Source organism: Anoplopoma fimbria, chromosome 17 (genome assembly GCF_027596085.1).
Source record: "Anoplopoma fimbria isolate UVic2021 breed Golden Eagle Sablefish chromosome 17, Afim_UVic_2022, whole genome shotgun sequence".
NCBI lineage: Eukaryota > Metazoa > Chordata > Actinopteri > Perciformes > Anoplopomatidae > Anoplopoma > Anoplopoma fimbria.
The window spans coordinates 4,199,253-4,217,505 of NC_072465.1; the positions used below are offsets into that span (position 1 = coordinate 4,199,253).

Here is an 18,253-nt window from a genome sequence, read left to right on the forward strand (position 1 = left end):
ATTATGTAGTTAAACAATATGTGACAGATTAGTCATTTTTTTACTTTTTGTCCTGTACTCTCCTCAGGGTGACTCCATGTCTCTGGACGCTCTCAGTGCTCTTGTTGACACGTTGCCAGAAGACAAACCAAAACCTGAACTTCCCAAACTCAGACCTGAGGACATTGTCTCGGTAGGAGCTCAAGCAAACGCACTGTCTTATCTTGAAAGCCTTTGATGGCCTTTCTAGTAGACAGCCCAGTCAAGACACAATTTCATCTCCATCCAGAAACCATTACTGAATGTATTCAGTAACTGCACCAGAAAAAGTCAATTTCCCTCCTCTTTTCCTTTTTCGTAGGAGGACAAACACAAGAAGGAAAAGGGTGTGTTCGTGGGAGAGAGGGATGACACACTTCCTCCAGAATACAGGTTTAATGAGGAAGAACTGAAAAAACTGCCTGCTCCAAAACCTGAGGTGAGCCTGGGACAAATTTGCTTTAAGGGCCTTAATAATCACTGTAATATAAATGCAGTAACAACAAGACAATGATATATGATACATATTTATCTCTCCTGTGGCCTCTTTCTGCAGCCTACCTTGGGTACTGGTGAGGCTCTGGACTTTTTGTCTGGAGGCTTCATGACCTCTGCAGCGGCGCCTGCTGTCCAGGCTCCTCCTCCAAAGGTACACTGTAGATCTGTTACTGGTAACAACAGATAAAATCGTATGTATATTGCACACACATATGGTTATTATCTCTTCAAATGTTGTCTCTGTTGGTTGTTGTAGAAAGCCCCTGCAGTTCCTCCTGTGGCTGTGTGCCCTCCTGCTGATAAAAAAGCCAAGATGGACAAAGTCTCTGATGATTTCTCTCTGGAGGCTGGACTTGATTTCCTGACCGTCACGGTACAGCAAGCTCACATCTCCTCTCCTGCAAGCGTCTCTTGGCTTGTCTAATGTTGATACACTTTTTACATTGAGAATATAAGTTGATATCATGGATTGGATTTTTAAATTCATTTGGACATCCTACAAAAAGAATATGTTTCTTATGACTTAAGATCTTGGCACATTGTGATTTTTTCAAAAGTATCAAAGTAATCCAGGTGGGGACAGAAACTGCTAGCAATAAAGCAGGAGGCAGATTTGCAAAAAGCAAATAAGAGTCTACAGCCATGCTATCGGCTCTGTGAGGCTGTACTTCATGTTGTACTTTGACATGGCGGCTATGGAGCCAAATGCTAACATCCTGCTCACAATAACAACGACAACACGCTGATATTAAGCAGATATATGGTTAATGTTTACCACGCATATTCACTATCCTAGTTAAGCATGCTAGCATGCTACCATTTGCTAATTAAGCACAAAGTACAGCGAGGCTGATAATGACATTAGTATTCAGTATCCATGAACCAACGTATTGGATACATTACAATTTTGACCTGATAATGGAAAAGTCAAGAGATTGTCCGGGAACCATGAATGTTTGTTACAGAATGTTGTGCCCATCCAGCTACACATATAGCCATTAATATAACGTTGTATGTTATCTCTGTTGTCTGGTGTAGAAAGCAGAGCCCTCTTTGGCTGTATGTCACAGTTCTCCTGCTGGTAAGAAACTCCAAACAGAGAAAACTGCTCCAGGAAAGGACGAGATACAGGTGAGATACAGGACATTTACAGAGTTTTCCCCCCTGCTTTTCTCTTCCTCTCTTGTTTCTCCACATTGCCTTTTTTTGAATAGTAAAATTATGAATGTATGACAGATCAGCGGAGAACAATCTCTTATTCTCTCCCCAGGGTGACTCCATGTCTCTGGATGCTCTCAGCGCTCTTGTTGACACGTTGCCAGAAGACAAACCAAAACCCGAACTCCCCAAACTCAGACCTGAGGACATCGTCTCGGTAGGAGCGCAAACACTCACATGCACAGAGTTCACAGCTTTTGATCTCAGAAAGCCTTCTGCTGATGGCATAATGGTTACATTAGTGTGTCAGCTCCTTACTGAAAGACTCACCTGGCACTATTGTTTTATCTTCTTTTCCTTTTTCATAGGAGGACAAACACAAGAAGGAGAAGGGCGTGCTTGTAGGAGAGAGAGAGGACTCAATTCCTCCAGAATACAGGTTCAAAGAGGACAAACTCAAAGAACTGCCCGCTCCAAAACCTGAGGCAAGACTGGGACAAATGAATACGAGGCTCTTTAGATTATTTTTAAGGGGGTTTTGCTCTTACAAATGATGCACAAGTGAAGTAAACAGTCTCTTTCCTCCCCTCTTTCTCCAGCCTACCATGGCTACTGGTGACGCTCTGGACTTTTTGTCTGGAGGCTTCATGACGTCTTCATCAGCTCCTGTTGTCCAGACTCCTGTTATCTGCCCCTCTGCTCCTCCTGCACAGGTACACTGTGGTTTGAAAATGAAATGATGAAATATGTACAGAAACAGTAGGGATTTTGGGTGGTCAGTTTGACGAGAAGAGTGATTCCACTATTGTGTCTGTACGTTAATTGAATCTGCATCCAGCAGCCGGTTAGCTTAGCATCAAGAATGGAACTGGGGAAACCGTTTTCCTGACTCTGTCCAAAAGTACCGAAGTTTAAAAACAACACATTTTGGACATAGCCAGGCTAGATGACACCTCATGTTTCTAGTCTTTATGCTAAGCTAAGCTAACCCTTTTCCAACTTGATATTTACCCCACTGAGTGAGTGTGGTATTGATCCTCTCATCTAACTCCCCCCAAAAATACCTCAAATGTCTTAACTATTATTTTAATTATTATATTAGATTCATTTTTTTTTACTTTTTTTAGACCAAAGTAGAGGATTTGTCAGCTCTGGATCTACTTTCTGGAGACTTTGTTGCTCCAACTAAAGCTTCTGCAGTTCAGGCACCTGCCCCTCCTACCAAGAAGACACCAGAGGTAAAACTACTGGTGTGTGTGAAAAAATGGGTCCTTCCATAGTGTGTGTCTCTTTACTGAGTTATTAGAATAAATGGAAATGATTTAGTATTTTCAGCTGTGCATGCCTGTCTGTGCATTCTCCCATGTCTCTTTTTTTAAATCTACATGTCCCACTGTATGTCCTTGTGTTCCTTCAGAAAACGGTTTGTCCTCGGGAGCAGCCCAACACAGCTGATGTCCTCTGTGGACAACCACAACAATCAAAACCAAAGACTGATACGGTAATTGAGGATATGAAATTACTTTTTCTTTTGGAAATGCCACATTGTCTACTATATTTTTTTATTCTCGTTAAAACTGCATAAATAGTAAAGCAAAGTGGTTATCTTACCCCCTCTTGCCTTGTCTCATCTTTCTGCTTAATTCACTTACCATCAACACCATCACAGTTATGTTATATACTTCCTGTCCTGTTCTCTCCTCAGGGTGACGCTATGTCTCTGGATGCTCTCAGTGCTCTTGTTGACACGTTGCCAGAAGACAAACCAAAACCTGAACTCCCCAAACTCAGACCTGAGGACATCGTCATGGTATGGGACACACAGACTGCTCACTCACCAATCACACATTGTTGTTTGGTTTTGTCTTCAACATTTTGTTCCCTTATGTGTTATGAAATCAATGTTACAAATATATGTAATTGATGAATTTGGTATATAAGAAATAAACAAAACAAAGAAATTACAATAAAGACCGATCAGATTATTGTAGAGAAGCATGCTGGCACAATGCCCTTCTTTTTTTGTGTTTATAAGGGAGCAGACTGGACTCAAAAAGGCATACAAACTAGTAGTAAACAATGTTTCAACAAGGTAATGTTTTTTTTTTTTCTTTTTATAGGAGGACAAACACAAAAAGGAGAAGGGTGTGTTCGTTGGAGAGAGAGATGACACAATTCATCCAGATTACAGGTTTAAGGAGGAAGATCTCAAAAAACTGCCTGCTCCTAAACCTGAGGTGAGACTGCAACACATTCACTTAAAAGCAATAAAGTCTGCTTTTTATTATCAGAGCACGATGATCAAGGTACAGGTAGATGTCTTTTGTTGTCTAATTGAAATTTAGATTAAGTGGTTGTTTAATTCAAGATCAAAACCATATGTAGTTCCATCTTCATCATTTCTTTTTTTTTTTTTACATGTGCTGTCATTTCTCTTCATTCTCCCTTCTTTCTCCAGCCTACCATGGCTACTGGTGACGCTCTGGACTTTTTGTCTGGAGGCTTCATGACATCTTCATCAGCTCCTGCTGTCCAGGCTCCTGTTATCTGCCCCTCTGCTCCTCCTGCACAGGTACACTGTGGTTGTGTTACTGGTACCTGTAGCCAAAATCTGCAGGATGATGAACAGATGAATCATTCCAGCAGATGAAATGATGAAATATGTACAGAAACAGTAGGGATTTTGGGTGGTCAGTTTGACGAGAAGATTGATTCCACTATTGTGTCTGTACGTTAAATGAAGCTGCATCCAGCAGGTACATTGTGGATCTAGCGCTGTTTACTGCAGCCCTAAATAATACATTGTGATGCACAGATACTTTTTTGCAATTGAAAAGTTTTAAAATGTAGGGTCCTGCAGGTATTTTATACACTTCATTCTGTCACTCCCTCAGTCCTCTGCAGACTTGGCTCTGGATGCCTTGGCGGGAGACTTTGTTTCCTCCTCTGCCGCACCGACAGTGAAGTCCGCTTGTGCTCCCACGAACACTGCCCCAGAGGTAAATGCACAAGAACAACTGGAGCCTTTTTAGCCTCTCTAAAACCCTGCAGTTACATCAGTACCTTTTTTTTGTCTGCGTTTGTGCTCTCAGCTGTCCACTGGAGCAGGCAGTGCCCTGGATGCTCTGTCAGACACCTTGAAGGATATTGCACCCACCCCTCAGCCCGCACCACCTCCCGCCAAAGACCTTGTCAAGGTAGCCAGCCTGCTTCAAGAGAATATCCAGCATGCCAGAGAATATTTTCAATTTGTGCTCAGAGAAGAAGGCTGCCAGTCTCACTTCAACTGTCCTGATTTGTATTGTTGTTGCAGGAGAAAAAGGTTGTTGAAGAGAGGCTGATTAAAATGGGGGAGAGAGATGACTCACTGCCACCAGAGTATCGACCCACAGAGGAAGACCTTAAGGTAATAAATCTCTTCTTACTCTTTCTGTTACTGTTTTCGGTCCTGCTGGTGGGTTCATATTTAAACCAATAAAAACATTTTTGCTGACCAAAGTGGTCAGTCCACTTTGTACGAGACTATTATATCTACAAAAACAGCCTGATGGTTTGCCAAGATATTTGGCAAACATTTGTTTTTTCCGGATGAATTTTGTGCTCCCCTGACTTTTCATCTACATACAACCTCAAAGAGCTGATAGCCAGTCTTCTTAATCGACAATTTAAGTTTTGGTAAACAGCTGCTGTCATACCAATATAATGGTTCCTATATTCTGTTTACGAAGAACAGTAAAAACTAATGGAATGGAAGATATAACAAAGGAAGTAGACATTGTTCTATATGTGATTGAAGCTATGCTGAGTCTTTTTAATCCTGGGCAAATACACTGTATGAGGGTGTTGATTTGAATGCACAGGACATGCTTGTAAGTAGTAGTAATCTAACTGTGTGTCTAATGTTAATCATTTTAATTTTAAAGAAAATGGCAGAAGCGAAGGCAAAAGCAGCTGCAGCACCCAAGGAGGTAAAAATGCACTCACACTCACAGAATATGGCAGAATTAGTATACAGTACACTGTCCATGTACACCATGCAGATCATTTGGTTTGCTGTCTTTCCGTAGAAGACTATGGATGATAAAACAGCCTTGGACCTGCTGTCCAGTGACTTCTCTGCTGCTCCCAAGCCTGCTGCACCCGCCCGCTGCACCCGCTGCATCATCTGCTGTCACAACAAAGCTGGAACCTCCTGTGCTGGACTCAGAGCCCCTGAAGGTAGCACAGAAAATAAACTGCAACACATTTCAACATGTCATAGTGAGAAAAGCACAGATGAAACTAATATTGTCATATGTCATTTAAGTGAGACAGGTTCTGTGCTTGCTAGCTTACTGGCTCACACTTTATGAGCCACAGTTAACATTTAAGTTCTACCTTTGCTATTCTACGGAAGACCTGAGAGGCAAGAGAGAAAAAACACGTTGTGATAGTATGTTCTAAATTATTTCTCTCCTGTGATTCTGACTTAAGAACAGGACAAAAAAGGAATAATCTGTTTTAGTTCCTTCATTTTTCATACGTGAAACAGGTGGAGAAAACAAGCATTGCCGGGATCTTTATTCTGAATTGTTTTAGATTCTACTTGAACAGTTGTATTAGTTCAGTACATGCATGCATTATGAGCTAATCATATTTTAAATGTTTATCATTTATGTATTCTTTATTCTTTCCTAGCCAATGGCTGGTCCTGTTCTGGATTCCCTGGCTGGCACTCTGCTCCCAGACACCCCAGAGTTCAAATCTAAGACAGACAAACCAAAGGTAAATAGAAGATCTGTGCGAGATCAGGACGTAAGATAACTCCATTGGATGACATTACTAATACAGTAAAAATGAAAGAGTAATAAAAGGGGCGAGATCTAGCTCACCCGGTAAAGTGTACACCCCATGTAGACTGAGTCCTTGGCAGCGGCCTGAGTTTGATTCCTTCGCTGCATGTCATCCCCCCTCTCCCCCCTTTCCTGTCAATCTTCAGATGCTCTAAAATGAAGATTATCTTAAAAAAACGGAAGAACCAAATGTAAATGTTGCGCTTTAATTCTCTGCTTATGACTATTGGCAGTTCATAAGCACAGATGTTACAGACTTGTAGTTTTTATTGTCAATGGCGCCCTCTACAGGTTGTTTACTAGCATTTACTGTATCCGTGGTCACCTCTCATGGAGCAATGAGGAGTTGTTGAGCCTAACCAAGGTGTCAACTTTGTTACAGGGCAAGAGCAAGTCAAAGTCAAAGTCTAAAGTAAGCCACTGCCCGCTGCATGAAGACAAGAATTTGGTTGTAAATGGACTTAATGAATCTGTGCACTTATAATTGAATCAAATTAAAAACAAATACCAATATGCATGTTATGAATTCTCTGCTTTGGCTGATGGTAATTCCCCCAAATGATTACATTAAATCTGTAATATTATGCCATGCAAAGGTGCTGCTTCTTCTTTTCCTTTCTATATTTTTTATATTTAAATCGTGTATTTCAGAAACAACATGCAGAGGAGCCATCTGCCACTGAGCAGCTACCAGCTCAGCTAAGCTCAGACGTTGTGCCAAAATCTACAAAGAAGGGAGGCAGGAGCTAGAGCCTCTGGTTAGGTTTGTTCTCATCTTTTGCCCAATTTTACCTGATTTAAAAAGATAAGCTAAACATGATGATGATGATGATGATAAACGCCCTTCCACTGACTGCTGAATGTGTCACGTGTTGCAGGTTGCCAGCGCCATTTGTCCTCCCGACCACAGGGACTCATCAGTGAGGGAGCTGCTTTCTGGATAATGATTCTATTTTTTCTAAATCGCCAAGATTGTATAGTGGATAAAAGACAAACTTTGACATACCCATAACACTTGCTCAGCACACACACACACACACACACACACACACACACACACCTCTGCATGCGGTGCCTTTTTTGCTCGGTTTGACGTGTATACACGTGAGGAGACGGTTTTGGTTTCAGTCTTTGGAGAAAAATAAAAAGACTTGTAACAAGGTGGAGAATGAAAGAGTGAGTGAAAGGGGGGAGACTGAAGAAAGAGACTAGTTTAAGTCAAGTGAAAGTCGTTGCTTGTTGGCTGGTGTGTCGAGGGTGCCGAGCGAAGGAAGGTGCTTCTCTTCAGAGCCCTCCATGTACATCTCAGATGATAGATTTTCCATCAACACAATATCACAGCATACTGCCTATCTAAGCCTGGTGGTGTTGTGATGTTGGCTGAAGCAGTGGTAACCGTCAGCTTTCACGTGAGCAGTACGAAGTGGGTGTATAGTATCGGGATGTTTGTGCAATCTTGTTGAACACAGAAAAGCCAAGTTTTCTATCATGATGTGGTCAGACGCCATTAAGACACTATTGTACAGCTTAGTTTGCTTATATTTTGGTCAACATATAGTTTACCTAATTAAATTTGTGGAGAATTTACAGGAAGTGTTCTGCTTAAATCTGTTTCTGAGAGCTTTTGGCAAATACCTTTCTCTGGATTGGTATGGATTTGGACTTGTAGAAAAAATAATGCTGGTGTCTAGAAGTGCTCTTAGTGAACTGAGGTGGTTACAAGCTCTGTTGACTGCCTTTGTTTGTATACTGTACAAAAAAAGAAGAAAAAAAAAAGTTTTTTGCTCTATATAAGACAACACTGTATAATTTACAAAGGGCTTTCAACTGTAAAGTCAAAAACAATATACTGTCCCCAAGTTTGTTTTTTTCATGTCAAAGGTTTTGTGTGGGGGTGAGTCAAAAGATCTGAGAGGTATTTTAGATGTGGGAGTACTAATTAAATAAAAAGAAAAAAAAATTGGATTGTTGTATTTTTTCTGTTTAGAGTCTGGTTTCTACAATTTGTGCCTAAAATGATAAACAAAAGCTTACACGAACCACCTTAATATGTGGAGAAAGATGGATAAATACAGCAGGAAATGAAGAAAGACTGTTTTGTAGCAGCCCACTGAAGCTTAATATGAAATATAAACTTCATGAAAACTTTATATTTCTGTGCCAAGACCCTGAATGACTGATGGGGGTTTGATGTGCTAAAACAAATCCTTAACAAAATAAACACACATACATTTTGTTTTACATTTAAAAATATTTTATTTCATTTTATTTTTGCAATTGTATTAGCTCTAAAACTCTGACATTGAGATAATTATAAAATAGGTACATCTAATTATAATGAAGAAAATGAAGTTTTTGTTCCTCAATACTTTGAAAGCATAAAAAAAATGAAGTTTTGCAGTAATTACATAAAACTAACCAAAGGCTTGACTAAATAAAAAATAAAATGTTTATACGTGATTTTTCAAGTGAAAGGCAATTTAAGTTCTAGCTGAAAATATTGAAATAGCAAAACTAAAAGACGGTTCAGTAATTATGGTAAAAAAAAAGCAATGTATGTTGGAAAAAGTAAACATTTAAGAATTAGCTTTGGCTCTGTACAAAAGCAAAATGAATTATACACAATTATGACAATTTCATAATTCAATTTTAACAAGAGTGCTCACTTCTAATATTCTCAGGACTTCAGTGGTTTCTATTACAATCAACATTTATTAGGATTGGATAAATACACATTTCATTTCATGTTATTTCATTAAAAGAGTTAAATCTAAGTGTAACACGGCTTTATCGTCCGTCTCACCACAATGCAGTTAAAACCGGATGTTGAAGATCTTCGAAGGTATTTCATACATTGAATCCTTGAAGCACTTTAAAAAGTTTTTATAGTTTTTGTTACAAGAACTTTTTAAATTGGCAGCAAAATATTCACCATGATTGTCATTAAACTGTAAATAGGAGGAAAATAATCTGCAACAGTAACACAACACTGTGAAATGATTGTGTTGAGAAATGAAATGAAATGACACCATTTAGATTAAACTGGTCTTAAGTTGGTCATTTGTTTTCCAGGAGTCGGGACCCGCGGTCTATAAGAGATAAGCAGAGTATTAAAAATGAACAATAGTATGAATTATTGCTCATTAGTTCGCTACGTAGTCACGGTGGAGTTACAGAGGGACGCAGGTCCGGAGCTACGTTCAGGGACACGTAGGTTATGTCTTGCGTAACATTTTTAAATGTAACATATTTTATGATACGTGTGAGAGTGTGTTTAATAAGTAAAGAAATCAATATTTCTCCACCAATATTCCTGTTATTATTCAAATCAAAACACTTTGGTATTCTACCAACATGCAATTTCTTATGTGTATGTAAAGAAGTATGTAACTTCGTACTAATTACAGGGAAAATAGAGACAAACTACTGACAGTAACTTGAGTTGGTGTTAAGTTGGTTACTTGTATGGACAAGTTTTTTTTTTTTTTTTTTTTTTTTTTTTTACAGTAATTTCCTTTGAAAAACTTTTAATTTATTTTAAAACTTGCAGTAATATTACTAAACAGCTCACCCAAAAATTAAAAATGGGGGGGAAAAAGAATAATTCATTATTATTTGGGGTGAAAGGACTTGGACTAATGGTTACAATATTAGACAGAAATAAATAACTTACTTTCTTTTGTGATGGTGTGGGCATCTCCGTGTTCTTATTTCTGCAACAAATCCAAAGTGTTATGAGAAAGTTTCAAATGAAGAAAAGCAGAAAAAAAACTGACTAAAACAAAAAATATTAAATGTCATGTAACAAAAACATTAGATATCAAATGAACTCACTGTTGCAGTACACGGTGATGATGATGAGGAGTAGAAGAAGAAAGCCACAGCCGCCGGCCAGTGGGCCCAGTATGATTGTAGAACAATACATTTGAAGACTGGTTTCTCCTGCAGAGTATGTGCTCATTTACCACCTGTTCCTCCTCACAGCATCATACATATGAAGAACATAAGGACTCAGGTGTGATTGTAAGCATTTACCTTGGTTGATTTTTTCATTCTTGTTACAATTGCATGGTGTGGCAGTTGTGCATTCATTTGGCGGAGTGATGGTGGCCTTAGCTACTTCTTCTACTGAGACTTTATCTGATGAAAATGAAAAGATATGATGGTAAGTGATACAGAAAAGAATCCATCAAATCATCATTAGAACAAATACAGGAAAAACTCACCTCCGACCAGTCGGATTAAATTGCCGAAATTCAGTTCATTTCCTTTAATGAGAGACGCACAGCTGTAAACGCCACTGTCACGAGTTTTGCTGAATTTCTTCAGTGTTAAGATATTCTCACGAATATTTGTGTCACTGAAAATAGAGGAAAAGGAGCCCGTGGATGACTTCAGCACGCCATTGCTGCTGAAAGATGCAAGGAATTGCATGCCAGGGTCAAGAACTCGAAACCAGACCACCAGGCTGCCCATCTCACCAGGCTTACATGTTATGGAAACCGGATCCCCTTCCTTCACCGGCATGTCTTCACCAGCTCCTGGAGTCATTTCTAAAAGATGTGATAAAATGGCAGCAGTTATATCAGTTATATCTCTGTTTTCACGAAAACCAAAAGCAGAAGACTAAGAAACTGACCAGAGGACACTTTAAAGCTGCTACACGGTAGTGAATAGATTTAGTCCGGTTAAACTTACTTTGACAAAACACCAGAATCACCAGAATCCACTTTTGGTTCATTTTTTTTTTTTTTATAGTTGCAGATGTCAACAGCTGCTAAACATGTATTTGCGGTGTCTGTTGGAGCCTGCTAGGAGATAATTCAGTGAGATATCAAACCACGCCCCAGCTGTTACCTTCTTCTCTGCAGTGTCAAATGGGATCATTGCAGCAGAGAGTTGCAGAGACCTCCTGCAAGCACGGTGGTGGTCTGCAAGATGTTTGAAGTTGAGCCCACCGATCTGCACGTCTCTGCTTTTGGTTTCACTCAAACTACTGACGCAAACACAGCAGTTTATTGTTTGTAGGCTGAGAAGGAGGGGATAGCAGCCCCTATTGTGTAGTAGCCCATTTTGTGCAAACACAATTGGTGAATTTGAGAGACCTGTCTTTATACCCATGTTAGGCAAACAACTGCCCCCGTTAAAGTGTCCCTGAACTGCAGGGCCACTGCTCTGTAGCTGTATTTAACCTCCCTCCTGGTTTTTGATGTGACACGAAGGAGCTGTGAAATGATTGATAATATCTTTCTGAATTCTGAAAAATGCTTTTCTTTGATTTTCCTTTTGAAATTTCTACTTGTAGACACAAATGTAATCAATCTTAACTGAGTTAAAAGATTAGTAGGGTGTCAGGTAACATAATGCACCAGATGGTAACGGTTTTAAAGATATAAGCTATAACAGGTAAAAAAAAGTACTTGGGTGGTTATAATCTATGGCTCAGAGCAGGTAAAATAATGCAGTCCACCCGGTCACAGCTTCTTTCTGTCCTGGCCCCTCAGTGGTGGAATGAACTCCCCACTGACGTCAGGACAGCAGAGTCACTGCCCATCTTTAGACGCAGGCTGAAAACTCACCTCTTCAAGAAGTACTACCCTGAGCCTTCCTCGTAGCACTTATTGCACTCGTATTAGTTGCTGCACTTACTGTATTCGTATCAGTTCGCTGCACTTATTGAATTTGTATTTGTTTACTGCACTTATCCTATTCGTAGTAGTTTGTAGCACTTACTATATTCGGATTAGTCTGTTGCAATTATTGTTTTCGTAGTAATCTGCCTCTGCACTATACTTTTGCTCTGGTTTATGCTTTAAGATGCTTGTTTAAGAAAGGAGATGCACTTATGACTTCTGGTGACTAGTAGTTCTCTTGAATACCTATGTTGAATACACTTCCTGTAAGTCGCTTTGGATAAAAGCGTCTGCTAAATGACTGTAATGTAATGTAATGTAATGTAATGTCATAATGCAAGAGATTTTTTCTTTAACCTATTAATACATCCACTTTGGTACTTCACCTCTCCTTTATGAACCTGCTTCATAAAGACGTATAGAGGACGAGATCTTAAAGCAGACAGGGGTAGAGGAAACAACCAAAAAATGGAGTGTGTTGAATAAGGAGGTCAGTCAGAGGCAGAACGCCAGACAAACCAACACAAATACACGGTCCCTGCGTCCATTGCTAGCTAGCTTACAGCTTACTTATGCTAAGGTCATGGCTGTTTGTGACAAATAAACAAACAATATGGTATGCCATTAAATAGCAACACTAGATTATGTCATAAAAATGTCAGTGTAAGATATGTCATGAACATTTTGTAGAATAGTTTTCTGTAAATTGTCTAGGCATAGTAGAGACATCATTAAATGTGACTTAGTACTTTTCCCCCCAGCATACTGTTCTGTAACATGTATATGACTGTTTTGACATACTATACTATGACTGTTTTCACACTATACATGGCATTTTTCAACATGCTATAATAAGAATTATTATGATTTTTCACATGTGACTTTGTGACTTGTTCCTTTTTTGGGACACAATATACTGTCACGTTTTCCCCAATGCTTTATTAGACCACCATGACTTTTTTGACATTCTTTACTTAGACGTTTATCGACATGCTATAATATACTTTTACTTTTTTATTACCTTTATTGAAACACTATACTTTATATGCTATACTAAAACTTTCTTATGACTTTTTTTTTTGACAGATACTATTACTCTTTTCGACATACTAGAATATGTCAACATGCTATACTATGACTTTTTATCAATATTTTTACCACACTTTAATCTAACATTCTTTGACATGCTATACTAAGACTTCTTTATTACTTCTCATTTTGTAATGCTGAACTATGACTTTTTTCAACATATATTATCACTTTTTGACGAACTATTCTGACTTTGACATGCTGTAATATGACTTTATCAGACTTTTTTGACATGTCATATCAAATACTTTTTTTGATACGCTATACTTTTTTGTTACTTTTTACCACTTTTTTCTAGAAACTATATTATGATATTTTATGACTTTTTTTTTTAACTTACTATACTATTTCTTTTATCAACATACTATACTAATACTTTATTTTTTGACACACTTTACTATGACTCTTTCTGACACACTATACTACAACATTTTTTTGTTTTACTATGATCTTTTTGTGTCCTTTTTTATACATACTATACCATTACTTTTTAATGACTTTTGTAGACATATTGTTCTAGGATTGTGTTTGTCACAGTAAACTATGACTTTATTTAAAAACTTTATTCATCATACTATACCATACTATACTTTGACTTATTTCGAAATATTATACTATGAATTTTTAATGACTTTTTTTGACAAGATATATACACTATGATTTTTTATAACTTTTTTAGACATACTATACTCCCCCTGCTGGGGGGTAGAAAGAAAGCAAGTTTAAATACATTTCCTCATTGGCTTTACTTGGCAGAACCATAGGAGACCGCCTGACTATACTATGACTTTTTAATGCACTATTATTTTAACTTTTTTGGAAAACTATACTATGACTTTTTTTTTTAAATACTAAACTTTTACATTTGTATGCATTATTTATATACTATACTATGACTTTTTTGACATGCTATACTATTACTTTTTATGACTTTTTGAGACACCTCATACTATGACATTTTATACCATGAACCTTTTGGTCATACTAAACAATTACTTTATTTAGAATACCGTACAATGACCGTTTTCAACATGCTTTTCTATGACTTATTCTATTACTTCTTTCAACATACTTAACAATGACTTATTTCAAAATATTTAACCATGACTTTATAAGTTTTGTCAACATGCTATACTATGACTTTTTTTTGTATTTTTTAGACATATTAAACTGTGACTTTCTATGAATTTTTTCGATTTGCTCTTTTGTGTCTGTTTCTGATTTTTTTGACATGCTACACTATTACTTTTTATAACTTTTTGTGACATATTATGTTATGACTTTTTATGAATACTTTTTTTTACACCATGCTACACTGACTTTTTGGGAAAAATACTGGACCATGACATTTTTACATTTTGTTCAACATGCTATACTACAACTTTTTAATTCCATTTATAAACATTCTATAGTAGGATTTTTTGTTTAGCTTTTTTTGACATAATATACTGTGACTTTTTATGACTATTTTTGACATACCATACTATGACTTTTTGTGACATACTATACTATGACTATTTTATGATTTCTTTCGACATATTATATTATGACTCTTTTCGACATACCACATTATGACTTTTAATTTTCCTACATACTTTTTATTGAAATACTAAATGATGCCTTTTTAATGATTTTTTTTAACGTGCTATACTTTCCATTTCTACATACTATGCCATGACTTTTTGTGACTACTTTATGACTTTTTTTTCAACATACTACACTATTACTTTTAATTACTTCTTAAGTTTTGTCATCATGCTTTACTACGACTTTTAAAGTTCTTTTTTCGACATACTATAGTGACTTTTTGCCCTTTTCGACATGCTATACTGTGGCTTTTTATGCCTTTTTGTGACATACTATACTAGGATTTATTGATGATTTCTTTCGACATATTTTATTATGACTCTGTATGTATGACATTTTATGTATTTTTTTCGAAATACAATACTAGTGCTTTTATTAACATACTATAGCATAACTTTATTTACTTTTTTCAACACACTATACTATTACTTTTTTTTTTGACATATTAAACTAGGCGTCGAAAACCGTCCAGCTGAGGTATTTCGAACATCCGATCAGGATAGCCCCTGGACGGCTCCCTTTTAATGTTTTCCGGGCAAGTCCTACTGATTTATTGTTTATTGTTAATTAACTGGATCCCCATTAGCCTACGCCTTGGCGACTGCTAGTCTTCCTGGGGTCCACAGAAAGGACAAAACATAAAGCATACAATACATGACGTTAAACAAACAATTAACACAGTATAGTCAAATGGTTAAAATAGTACAGTCAGATACAAGTGCAGTCAGAGACTAGGATGTATAGTATCAGACCCGACCATATACATTATGCATCCATAACTTATAAAAAGGAGGATAAGGAGTCTACAAAGCCAATGGAGTTCTAGATATATGGTCGGTGGCCTTAGCAGAGCCTTTAATTGTTTGTTAAATGTCAGTTTGTAACCTGTATAAGTTATATGAGGAGGTAGTGAGTTTCAAGCTATTATTGAACGGTAGATAATTGTGTGTTTACGGAGGTTTGTTCTTGGGGTTGGAGGTAGCAAGTGACCTCATTGTCGCCTCGCATCATTGGGCTGAACTGACCACTGCATCGTTTATTTATTTGCCTCAAACAGGAAATGTACCAACTATACAAAAGTTACCAACACTAGCTTACAATTAGAATACTAAAATTGCTGAAGTATACCTATAAGAGTTTAGAGAGCTACTACGTGGTTGGACTTTGTTTTTCGGATAACTGTACATGTTTAATCTGATTCCTTCAGAATATGTTAAGCTGGGTTGAACTGGTAACATTTTAGCACAAACAATAGGGATGAATAGGTCCCAGGTTGTAAAATATAATTAATATAAAAACGACATAGCTTCTACCCTAGCAACAAATGAGCACCATGTAATCTGTCACTTCATGTGAAAGCTTGTCTAACAGGGAAGTGAAACTCCCTTCAGATGAACAATGAGAATGCTACAGCAGCTATGGCGCAACCCAAAGCCCATCCTATTTCCTGTTTAGTGATGGAAAGTAAATGTACCGATTTAGTAATGGGCAACAAGTGCTGACATTTTGCTCTTTTGTGGGCCATTTATCTGTTCCATGGGTGGCCGGGGAGAGACGGAGAAAAACAAACAGAAAGGGAGAGACTGTCTCATTTACCTGTGCTGTAGAGGATATTCTTTACCTTATCCGGTTATTTCCTCAAATTGCAGCTGTAGATTGTCAGTTTTTCATAAATTTCTTTGACATTGTTTCAAATGAAACCATGATGGAAACCAGGTTGAGGTTTTTCATCATTTTCAGTAATCAGGGGATTCTGTTGATGCTTTGTGTTAGAGGGAAGACCCAGTCAAAACGCTCTCGTTTAGCCCACATCACCTTTCCATAACTCTGTTTCAGGTTTGAGTCACTAACAAACACACCTGCATGGGCTTCCCTATCTTAGTCATACAGGGGGTCTCCAACCTGAAACTTCCATCTGTGTGTGTGTATGTAGTGGGTGACCAGGGGAAGCCAGTGAGAAAGACAGTACCCTGTATAGCAGCACCGCATAGCTTGGCATTCAAATGCAGTGAGAAGCAACGTATTTACAATCTGAGAATAGAGAACCAGTGAATCAACATTTATAACCCTGTTTGCCAGTTCCCCATTACTTTGGCTTACCCGTCCTAGCATTATGGGATATAAAGTTGTGAAAAGGAAACCGAGAGCAAAGGAGGAGTAAGTAGAAATGGAGAGCTCGGAAATAGAGGAACTGAATGCCTGCAAATAGATGTTTGTTCATCATTTCTTAGACTTCTTGTTAGGATTGCATGTGTGGGTTTTGAAAAATAATTTTTTGATTTAAACTTGACTTTTCTAAGTAAGATGAAATAAGGTCTACAAATATTGGAAACTTTATGTTTAATGATTTCTATGGTGGATAATTTTAGAAAATAATAATGTACTTTTCAATCATATGTGAATATATTGTGTTTAGATTATTCATCCAGTGGACTCTCGTGTTCAGTTTGTGACAACTTTACTGTTGAAATATATATAACTTTTATCCTGTAAAACATGAGCTGACATATTACACAATATGTTGTCTGAAGGGTTTAACCACAAATGACCTAGAGGTATAGTATTTGTATGATTTATTCAACATTGATGCTTGACATTTACTTATTTGAATTCATTTTTTGACTTTGCTAGTGTGTATTCTTGTTGCATGTGTAATGAAATTGCGTTTTTCAGAACTGATATGTTTCATAATATATGCATGGTGTATAGTAATGTCTGTAATACATATATCCTTTATATTCCTGAACGTATATAAACTATGTCTTGTAGAAAAAGCAGTGGAGACATTTTTCAATGTTGAATCCCACATTTCCTATGTAACTTAGACAGATGTCTAAATGTGAATTAATTACGTGAAATTGTGTTTCATGTTATCAATTCATAATTTAAATATATAACAGAAAGAAACATAAAAAAACATATTATATTAAAATGTAGATAGATGCAATTATGCTTCAGTCTAACATCTGCCACATGTTGTGCTCCCCTGCGTTATGCTTCTTGTCTCCTGAGCTGAACAGGCTTTGTTCAGTTGAAACGGTGACAGAGGATAAAGTTACAAGATACCTTTAGAGGAACTGCTATGCCTTCACCCATTAGTGTAGGGTGTATCTAATACATTTTATACCTTTAACAGACAATACAATCCTTTGTTAATCGCAAATTGAGAAATTCGATTGCTTCAGTAAAACACAAGGACAGAGTGAAATACTGATTAATAGTTATTATCAGTAAATAGCTACATGCATAAGAACTAATATAAAAATGTATAAGTGTGATCATTTAATTTGACTATAATGATATGTACTGTAGTAGTAACAGCAAAACAATTACACATGTCAGTGTGCGTCTGGTTTTTATTTACCAGAAGAATGGGCAGGATACAAAACACACAAATGGTTTACAAAATATATTGTGTGAAGTTTGCCATCTCTACAT

At 37.3% G+C, this 18,253-nt stretch overlaps 2 protein-coding genes across 3 annotated transcripts in view; one reads left to right on the forward strand and one right to left on the reverse strand.

Moving 5' to 3' along the window:
* The window catches only part of cast (calpastatin), a 30,013-nt gene extending 21,563 nt beyond the window's left edge, over positions 1-8,450 (forward strand). The window contains 23 exon segments of the mRNA XM_054616114.1: positions 68-172; positions 341-457; positions 575-667; positions 773-889; positions 1,555-1,647; positions 1,787-1,891; positions 2,043-2,159; positions 2,274-2,387; positions 2,802-2,912; positions 3,092-3,175; positions 3,380-3,484; positions 3,795-3,911; positions 4,133-4,246; positions 4,569-4,673; positions 4,767-4,871; positions 4,988-5,080; positions 5,598-5,642; positions 5,742-5,804; positions 5,806-5,892; positions 6,352-6,438; positions 6,889-6,918; positions 7,158-7,269; positions 7,385-8,450. Coding sequence (XP_054472089.1) covers positions 68-172; positions 341-457; positions 575-667; positions 773-889; positions 1,555-1,647; positions 1,787-1,891; positions 2,043-2,159; positions 2,274-2,387; positions 2,802-2,912; positions 3,092-3,175; positions 3,380-3,484; positions 3,795-3,911; positions 4,133-4,246; positions 4,569-4,673; positions 4,767-4,871; positions 4,988-5,080; positions 5,598-5,642; positions 5,742-5,804; positions 5,806-5,892; positions 6,352-6,438; positions 6,889-6,918; positions 7,158-7,256 — 2,106 coding nt within the window. The 3' untranslated portion in view covers positions 7,257-7,269; positions 7,385-8,450.
* A 452-nt stretch (positions 8,451-8,902) lies between these two features.
* cd8a (CD8a molecule) lies at positions 8,903-11,468 on the reverse strand. Of its 2 annotated transcripts, none has more exons than XM_054617286.1 (6): positions 11,364-11,468; positions 10,733-11,059; positions 10,542-10,646; positions 10,341-10,448; positions 10,180-10,219; positions 8,903-9,595 (listed from the first exon to the last, which is right to left on the reverse strand). In XM_054617286.1, exons 2-6 carry the CDS (start codon positions 11,055-11,057, stop codon positions 9,544-9,546), a joined length of 630 nt encoding a protein of 209 aa, XP_054473261.1. In that variant the 5' UTR covers positions 11,058-11,059; positions 11,364-11,468; the 3' UTR covers positions 8,903-9,543. The 2 variants fall into 2 exon arrangements, with proteins under 2 accessions (XP_054473261.1, XP_054473260.1); XM_054617285.1 differs by lacking the exon at positions 11,364-11,468 and adding an exon at positions 11,205-11,274.
* Positions 11,469-18,253: the final 6,785 nt, after the last annotated feature.

Bases quoted from the DNA above. Each gene is read 5' to 3' on its own strand.
- cd8a (XM_054617285.1), bottom strand. From the start codon at position 11,247: ATGAACCAAAAGTGGATTCTGGTGATTCTGGTGTTTTGTCAAA. The intron at 11,060-11,204 runs GTAAGTTTAACC...CACATCTTTTAG, and splicing joins GATTCTGGTGTTTTGTCAAA to AAATGACTCCAGGAGCTGGT. The intron at 10,647-10,732 runs GTGAGTTTTTCC...CATTTTCATCAG, and splicing joins TTTAATCCGACTGGTCGGAG to ATAAAGTCTCAGTAGAAGAA.